The sequence below is a fragment of the Mesitornis unicolor genome, unplaced genomic scaffold, assembly GCF_000695765.1.
Source record: "Mesitornis unicolor isolate BGI_N332 unplaced genomic scaffold, ASM69576v1 scaffold4051, whole genome shotgun sequence".
Lineage (NCBI taxonomy): Eukaryota > Metazoa > Chordata > Aves > Mesitornithiformes > Mesitornithidae > Mesitornis > Mesitornis unicolor.
In genome coordinates, this window is record NW_010161513.1 from 2959 (window position 1) to 11666 (window position 8708).

Here is an 8708-nt window from a genome sequence, read left to right on the forward strand (position 1 = left end):
TTGTTTTTGCCTGTTGGTGCAGTCATTAAAACGGGGTATCTTTTCTTCCATCTCTAAATACCTGTTTTAATTGCGGGGGGAATGTTAGCAGATGATTTTGTTTTCTCCCTGTTAAAATGTTGAGTCAGGTTTTCATTTTTATTCTGTGTGTGCCTGTTAGTGTTTGGGAAATGGTACCAGGAGAAAGTCTGACCTCTAGAAAAAAAGAAAAACCATGCAGAAACCCCTGAGATGTCTTGCATTAAGCTTTCTCTTGACGGAAGGAAGAAGTCTGGTCGCCTGTATGCAGACATTCCCTTCCTCATGAGATATATATGTTTGTCTCATTTCATAGTTGTATTTCAGAGGTAAATGGCAATTGATGACCTGTTCTTTCTAAGTATTAACGCTTTGAGAGAGAAGGCTTGCTGGTCCACTGTTCCTAGCACTTCCAATCAAAATGCTTTCAAAGAATGCTTTAATTTTTCTTTGGCATTACAGGTGCCAGTGAAAGTGTGGGAAAGCACATGCTTGAAGCATGCAACAACAATCTGGAGATGGCTGTCACCATGTTTCTGGATGGTGGAGGCATCGCAGAGGAGCCCAGCACCAGCTCTGCAGGGGTGTCTGCTGTTCGACCACACACTGAGTATGTGCCCGATGAACATGGCTGTGTAAAGGAGTAGTCTGTCTTAAGAATTTAATAGCGTAAGGCAGAACAAATAAGACAATTATAACTTCTAACCTGCTGTCAACTCACTGTAATATGTGCTTCTTTATTAAATTGATTGCTCCAATATTGTTCTGGGTAAATAAGTTCTTATTACGTAAGTTGGTATGTAGACCGATGTAAGTTTGTCTCTCATGCATGTACTTCAGAAGTTTTCTGTAGCTTGTATGTACCATTTTTTGCAATACATACTGTGTTTTGCAGATAGAACTCAAGACAATAAAGCAGGGATCCAGTAGTAAGAGATTCTTACTTCTAAATTGCTCCAGCAATCTTGCTTTATGTTAATTTGGCAGTTAAAGAGTTCTGTTGTTTTGGTTCTTATAAATGTAGTGACCTTGGTCCCATTTGTAAGGGTTTTACTGGGCTAAGTGTACCCAGATTTGGCACTGGAAAGGCTAGATTGTGTTCGCTGTTATGCAGAGGAGTAAGCAACTACAAAGTCTGCATCAGTCTCTTACACATCAGGTGCCAGTAAGAGTAAGAGTTGTTCCGCTTGGGCCTCGCAGAGAATCTTTGAGTGCTGCCTGTTAATGTGTCTGCTTGGGATAAATGGAATATTTTGAGTGGAAGCTAATTGTTGTAAGTCACGCTTATTAAATGTTCTAAATTAAATCTAGCCATGCTTTCATCTTTATTAAAATCTTCAGAAAAAAAGACTACTAACTTTTAAAGAAAATTCTTGCCACTCATACTTCTGAAGCACATGTATAAATTGAAAGAACTGGTTTAGTACTAACCTTTATAGATGATATCAAGTGCCTTCCTGCTTGAACCTTTGACAGGTAATGAAGTTAAAACTCTGTATCTATGGGTATTAGAGTTCTTGTTTCTAGACAACTTCTGGCACATCAGTGACTTAAGATTCAAGTTTTTATTGGAACACTTTCTTTTTTTATACTTGACACCCTCCAGGTGCTGGTCAGCTTAGTGTTACTTCTAGGAAGAGAGAACAATAAATATGCAAATGCAAAATGGAGAATAACTAGCTTCACAGCAGCAATCAAAGATGTGGAGGTTAATAGCAAGGTTAGTGCATCTTGCTGACATTATAAGTTACTTTTTGAAACCTGCATGGCCAAGAGCCACAAACTGCACACTTTACAACTTCGAAGAGTCCAAGGGCAGAGGGCACTGCAGGAGTATTTGATAGTCAGGATATAGCAATGGATTTCCTTGGGTGAGCCCATGCCCACCTTCGCATAGATCCATGGGCCAGGTGACCGCACCTTTCTTCTCCTAGTCATGATTTCAGTCATCTAGCAGTCTCTGCAAGCATAATAATGCTGTTTAATTTTGAGGGAGCCCTGCTACATATGGAAGGAATTGCTTCAGAAATGGGAGGAAGTGGCCATTTTGACCCTCTTCTTTTCCTTCCTCTGGAAAACAGGGCTGTGAGTTTCAAGTGGAAGCTAAATGTCTTCCAACAACAGAAAGCTTGTAATAAGGAAGATTTAACCCCCCTGCCCCTGTGGAGATTATCAGGGGAGGAGGGTGGCAGGTGGTGGATTAATTAGCAGCCTTTGCTAAGTTTTCAGAAACTTTCCAAGTTTTAAGACAGTTACTAAAAAAGAAAAAAATGTTTGAATAGTAGATTGAGAAAGCCTGGGATTTAGTCACCCAGGGATCTGGGAGTCTTCTGTCAAGACTTAGAAAGGTCATCCATTCCAGCTCTTAATGCAGAATGTACTTAGTCCTGCTTCAGCGCCGTGAGTAGGAATGGATGGTCACTTGAGGTCTCTGTGGACCCCAAATCTCTGGATTCTGCAGCATCCTTAGCTGGTTCAAGTTGCAGGAGTCTTTGGAGCACAATGGGCTGTGGTTTATAGAGTACTTGGAATGTTATAATCTCTCTGATTTTATTTTTCTTTTTTCTTCCTCTTTGATAGGGATGAAGTACGAGCTCCAATTCCTCAAAAACAAGAAATCTTAGTAGAGCCTGAGCCCTTGTTTGGAGGTAGGCTTGTGTTCTTATTTTGGTCTTTTGCTTTCTTTACGTTGAAATGAGCTAAGTGGCAAAAGAAAACCAGAACTTGCTGAGTATGAAGAAAGCATTGTATGTATTTGTATTCTTTTTTTTTTCTTCCCTGCTGCAACTCTACTGCCATGTAACATGATTGTGTATTTGGAAATACACCAATGTTACTGAAAACCTCACACATCAGAGTTGCTACATTCCCAGTGGTACTAATTTGCTAACTCCTGTTTCATGAGACTTCGTGAGGCAACAGCCAATTAGCTGTGATAAACTCTATTCTGGGGGTTCACAACCAGTGACACTGCTGTGAAAGTGTTCAGGGTGGTGGGATAAAAGCTTGAGCTTTCACTGATGAGTGAAAATGAAGAGGACAAATGCATGCTTCTCAGGGAGATGACAGATCAGAAAGAAGGAAGGGCTGAACTGTGTAATTACTCTTCATTTTCTCCATTTCTCATTTATGAATTTAATTTCTTCTCTAAACTGCACTGTGCAGCTAGTTTTCTTGTTTGTTTTCTCAAGCTGTTTATCACTTTTGCTTTTGAAACAGTTTTTTCTCTAAGGAAGCAGGCATTGGAAATCCTGTTTTCTTTTGGGTGCTTGACTAAAACACTGTTCAGTACTCATGTAATACACTGATGTTCTGAATCTCAAAACCTCAATCGCAGGCCGTGTTATCTTACTGGTTCTTTTACAGCAACACAGAGGTGGAACTTCTGTAGCAGGACTAGATTGTCTAGTGCATTATCCTCTCCTTTTATATAGCGTCTGCATGGAGATCTAAGGCTCCCTTCTTTTTTAATGCTTAGCTTCTTCTAACCTTGTGAGGCTCTGTCCTTCTCACGTTGACCACGCCGTTTCTGGCTGGCTGGGTGGCTTTTGCCATGTCAAGTGAATTGAGCGTCTTGCCCTTTTTATCGAGGAAGGGCGTTCAAGTGCTTTTCTTTAAAGTGGTCTCATACCCATAGGAAATGCTCTTTTCTATTGTTTCATTCCTGTGCTAGAAAGGAGGAGGAGGCCAAGCTTCAGGTTTACTGTGGAACTGTTTTTCTATTGGTCCTTTTTTTCAACATGAGAGAGGTCTTTAGGTCTTTAGCCAGGATGCACAAGCAGAGAGGTGGTTCCAGAGGAAGATGCCCTGCTGAGGGCTCTCTGAAGATGCTGCACCAGCTTACTCCTCTGGCTTTCTCCCAGCAGAGTTTTTGACAAAGGTCTGTCAACCAGGTCCAGACATAGGATCTGGATAAAAGAGTAGAAAGTAAGAGAAATGCATTGTGGAAAAACCGAATGTGTTTCCTAAAAAAGAAAATGTTCTCCCATGGGGTGTAATCTTTTGAACTTTTTCATCTACTTGAAGGCCTTCTGTCAAAATTTTGAACTGGAATTGTGATGTGTTGATCCTGTGACTGCACTTCCACTTTGTTCTGATGGGCTTGGGTGAGCCCATCAGAAAGGGCTAACTTTAAATTTTTGTTTATTGTTGATACATGTTTTGTTTCTGAGGTGAGGTTTGCTGGAGGGAGGATGTGTTAGGGTCTTCAAGATTACCTATTTCTGTCTTCCTCCAGCCCTTCCTAATGACCTTACATCATTCATGCTTTGGATTCCTATTTTGTTGTCCCACGCATGTGATGGAAAGTACTAATATGTAATTATTTTGATAGCATACTTTGGAAATAATTGTTGAATTTTCTTTTTCCTAAGCTCCTAAAAGACGCAGACCTGCGCGCTCAATATTCGATGGCTTTCGGGATTTTCAAACAGAAACCAGTAAGTGTCTACAGATCAGTAAGCGAGAGCTTCTGTGTTTTTTTTTAATGCAAGAAAGATTGAAAAATAGTTTCTCTTGTAGGCTATGACAGCTTTCAGTTGTTGAATGTGTTCTAATTTGCCTACTGCGTAGTAGAAGGGTGTTTTTAAGAATATTATTAGGCTGTTCTGGGGTGACTGAAGGGAAAGTGCTGAGTAATAGACATATGAAGCAGGTAGTGAAGATGCTGGTCCAAACACTTGCTTGTGTTACTTACGTAAACCTGCAGGCAGTATATATTACCTGCTTTTGTGTGGCAAATATTTTCTTGGTAACTCTCAAAAAATACTTTCTCTTCTCTAGAAGGAATCTCAAAGGGGAAAAATTCTAACACACAGTAGAAATTAAGTTCATCCACCGAATTTTTCTTGGCTAGCCACTGGTCGTGCTGGCACTTGAATTATGTTAGAGTAGCCCTAAGAGTTCTTCCTTGGCCACATACAAGGTTCTCATGAATTTAATTGATGTTTACCGCTGTCTGTCTGTTCATACACAGAATCTCCAAATGCCAAAGCATTGGCTGTTATTTAAGCCATTAAGTTTTATAGAACAGGATGCTTTGACAGCAGAACACCAGATACTTCACAGCTGAGTTAGAGGTGTTGTGCAGTTATCACTGATGTTGCTGGAGTGTTTAAGAGTTCTTAACTATGGACCTGATTCCTGCATAGTTAGGTGCTGTTGGATGTTGAACTGAAAGTAAGCATTCATAATTACTTTCCTTCCCCTGACAGGTTTGGTCAGGATTTTCCAGTAATAATGAACTCGTCAAGTACTAGAATCACTTGCAGCTGTGTAAAGGAAAATAGCCCATTTACAGAATCGTCATACCCTTACATTTCTTTTCCATTATTTCCACTTTCTTGTAAGACATTTAGAGATGCACGATATGTAAAACCATTGTGAGGGTTTACGATGAAACTTTATCATGCTTTTTGATAAAACTTCATAGATGAATATCGCTGTCTGGCTCTCTCTGACAAAGTGGCCCTGACCATGAAAGTCGGTATTTGTACCAGGTTCTTATTCTGCTCCACAGAGATGCTTTTTCCCTTGTGGGGATCCAAAGTCTGCTCAAAAATGGTTTGTATGTTATAGCCCAGTGACAGCTCCTTTCACGACTGGAAAGTTTTTGATCGTTGGGTAGTTATTCCCCATTTCAGCTGAGTTGGTTCCACAAAATATGTTGTATCACTGCATATTTAGGTAAGCAGTTGCTGTGAATTACCTTTATTGTATATAATCACATGCGTGTAGGATATATGTTCTGTATTATTTTGAATGGAATTGATGCCACTAAAAGAAACCTGCTCAAAGTCTGGTACCTGGGGATAGAAAAGTCTGAAAACCCACTCACCTGAAAGAGACAGTGGTATCTGGAGTGACTGTGGGAAGAGCAGATATTTAATATAAACAACTAAAGGTGTTTCTCCATGTAAACTAAGTCTTTCTGTTTCTTTTCTGTGGAATTGCCTTACAGTCAAGAAATAGAAACACTGGAATAAAAATACTCCAAGTACAACTTGTGATGCTACAATCTAGCTCAGTTCTCCCTTTCCTTCAGCTCCACTGAGGACATGTCACAGCTTTTTTTTGCTCATTTGTTGTCAAATGCTGGCACATGAGCCCCTCTGCTGATGTTTTTAAGAAGTGAAATGAATACCCAGTGCTTGAGAAAGCTAGGGCAAGCAGGGTTCTTACCATACATAGCAGCTAATCTTGTTCAGTGGGTTACTTTAGAGCTGAAGTTTTGTGTATGAGCGTATAGCCAATAATAAATCCATCTTGGAAGTATTCTAATTCAGCTTCCTTTCCTCTTGGGGCTGTGCAGTTCGACAGGAACAGGAGCTACGAAATGGAGGGGCAGTAGATAAGAAACTCACTACTCTAGCAGACCTCTTCAGGCCGCCCATTGATCTGATGCACAAAGGCAGCTTTGAAACGGTAAGTTTGGAAATTCTAGAGATAACTGCATTCAGCCTTGTGTTAGGCTGCTGACACGTGTGTATCCATTTATCAGAAAGTTACAAAGGACCGTCTAGTGCTAAATACTTGATGGACTGCATATGAAAATGTTGATGACTTAGTGAAAGACTTAACTAATGATGATGGACCTCATTGTTTATGTTTCAGTGTCAGTGTGGGAAATCACACTTGATGAAAGACTTCAGTGCCAAAAGGAAGCTGGTCAAAATGGAAAAACAGCATCCCTTAAAGTATCTCTGTATGAGGTGATCGAGTACTTTGCAAGGTGTCATGTAGTTAGTGGCACAGCCCTGCTAAGAAGCTCAGGTGGTTATTTCAACACTGCTAAGTGGTTTGTGATACCTGAGCCGGTAGAAGTATTTGAGTGTGGCTTTGTCATGAAGGCACAACATTATTTCCAGTAGAGCCCGTGATTTCTAGATAGTCTTCAGAAGTTGCAGTTCCTACTGAACTTCGACCTGGTCATCTTTAAGTAGCTGAGATTTATTATTGCTATCTGACGATTTCATGAGAATGCAAACTATTGATCAAATGGTGCAATACAGATGCTACAAATAGTGCTGGAGATCTGGCTCCATGAGCTGAACAAAAATACTATTTACATTCTTTTCACATTTGCTTCTACTGCCATGCACAAATACTGGAGCGCTGCTGGAGACTTTTTGGAGAAATGCTGTGTGCCTTCATTGAGTCTCCAGCTCTCATCCTTTTGGCCTTATCTCTCTTTTTGTGCTTCCCAAATCACCAGGGATCAGTTGGCTTGTCACTAATTCCTGTGTTCTGACAGTGCCCTCCCTGTATTTAACCTTTTAACAAAATTCCAGGTTTGAGAGGACGCTGATGGAGAATAGCCATGTCTGCCTCGGCCAATGATTTGGTGTAGTGGAAGCAGACGAGCAGACTAAAGTAGTCGGTGCTGAGGCATCGCTGCCTCGTGATACGTGGATCAGGGTTTACTTCAAAGTTGTATCAGGTCCTCCAACTGATACCTGCTGGGCCTGTGAACCCTGCAAATGCGTGGCTAAAGGCAACAGTAAAGAGAGTTCCCGTGAAAACAGCCAGTGCTGCTCCAGACTGGGACACGGCCAGTCAGCGAGTGCCCTCTGTGGAATCTGAGAGGTGTGTTAGTCTTTCCGTGTGCCGTGCTGAAAACATACTGAGACTTTAGCAATGTTGACTGTGGTGGATGAAAAGTAGTTTCAGAAGATGAAATAACTGATTGGTCGGTTCGATTGTCCTGAAGTCTCAGTGTTATTCACTCTTTTAAATAAAACAAATGAACAAACAACCACCCAACCAAACAACAACAACAACAACACAAATGACGGGGCGGGGGTGGGGTGCTGTGTATACATACCTTGTCCTGTTTTTGCAGTAGCAAAATTTGAAGACATGTACACCTTCTGGAATTGGTGTTTCTTTTTGTGTTCTTGTACAGTTCCTTGTCCCATGGGATACCCTTGATTTTAAACTGATGCTCCTTAACTACATTGCAATAAATATCTTCAGCTTCTCAGTTTGGTCACCAATTGCCCCTTCCATTTTACCTTTTCTGACTGTAGACTGCTGTACTGCTTCAGCCTGGGGCAATGTCTGGTCTTCTGTGGAGCTGGTGACCACATTCTCTCAAAATTAATCTCCAGCAAGCTCTGTTAGCTTTTTCCTCCTCTGTATGCTTAAACATATATAAAAAACATAATAAATCAGAGATGTTTATCATGTTCCCCTGTCATTTTGATGCTCTTGTAGTTTAGTGTTAAGCTAAGTGGGGTTTTCTATTGATGATTGCTGTGTGGTGTGCCATGTACGTGTATCATAGAATCATGGACTCATTTAGGATTTACGACTTTATTCAAACTTGGCAAGAGTGGTGGTGTCTTGTCTTACTAAGGTTTTCATGTATCTTTGTGGATTATCTTTTGTGCTTCTCTGAGTCTCTAAGGTCGATTTTGATAGTAAGTAGATTTAGTTATCTTCGGTTTTACCCCAGGAAACCTCATTTTTCTTCACTTACAGGGCATGTTTGTTATCAGTAAGGTACAAAAAGTTGCCATTTCATTTTAATGCAGTAACTGGCTTTTAAGAGTAGGTGAGAATTAACAGTCCTTGAAAAGAAATTTTCAAGCGTTGAATTAAACAGTTTTTCTTTAACTTGTGGTCTGTGTAAAAGCAGTGTGCTTCACATCCAGAACAACTTACAGAATCACAGAATCGCTCGGTTGGAA

At 40.6% G+C, this 8708-nt stretch overlaps 1 protein-coding gene across 1 annotated transcript; it reads left to right on the forward strand.

Annotated features, from left to right (window-relative positions):
- Positions 1-476: 476 nt before the first annotated feature.
- On the forward strand, positions 477-6441 carry LOC104547460 (UBX domain-containing protein 7-like; the record flags this gene model as incomplete). Its single annotated transcript, XM_010193153.1, has 4 exons — positions 477-628; positions 2599-2666; positions 4392-4457; positions 6329-6441. Coding segments are annotated over exons 1-4 (369 nt in total), but the record flags the coding sequence as incomplete, so codon positions are not given.
- Between the last annotated feature and the right edge of the window lie 2267 nt (positions 6442-8708).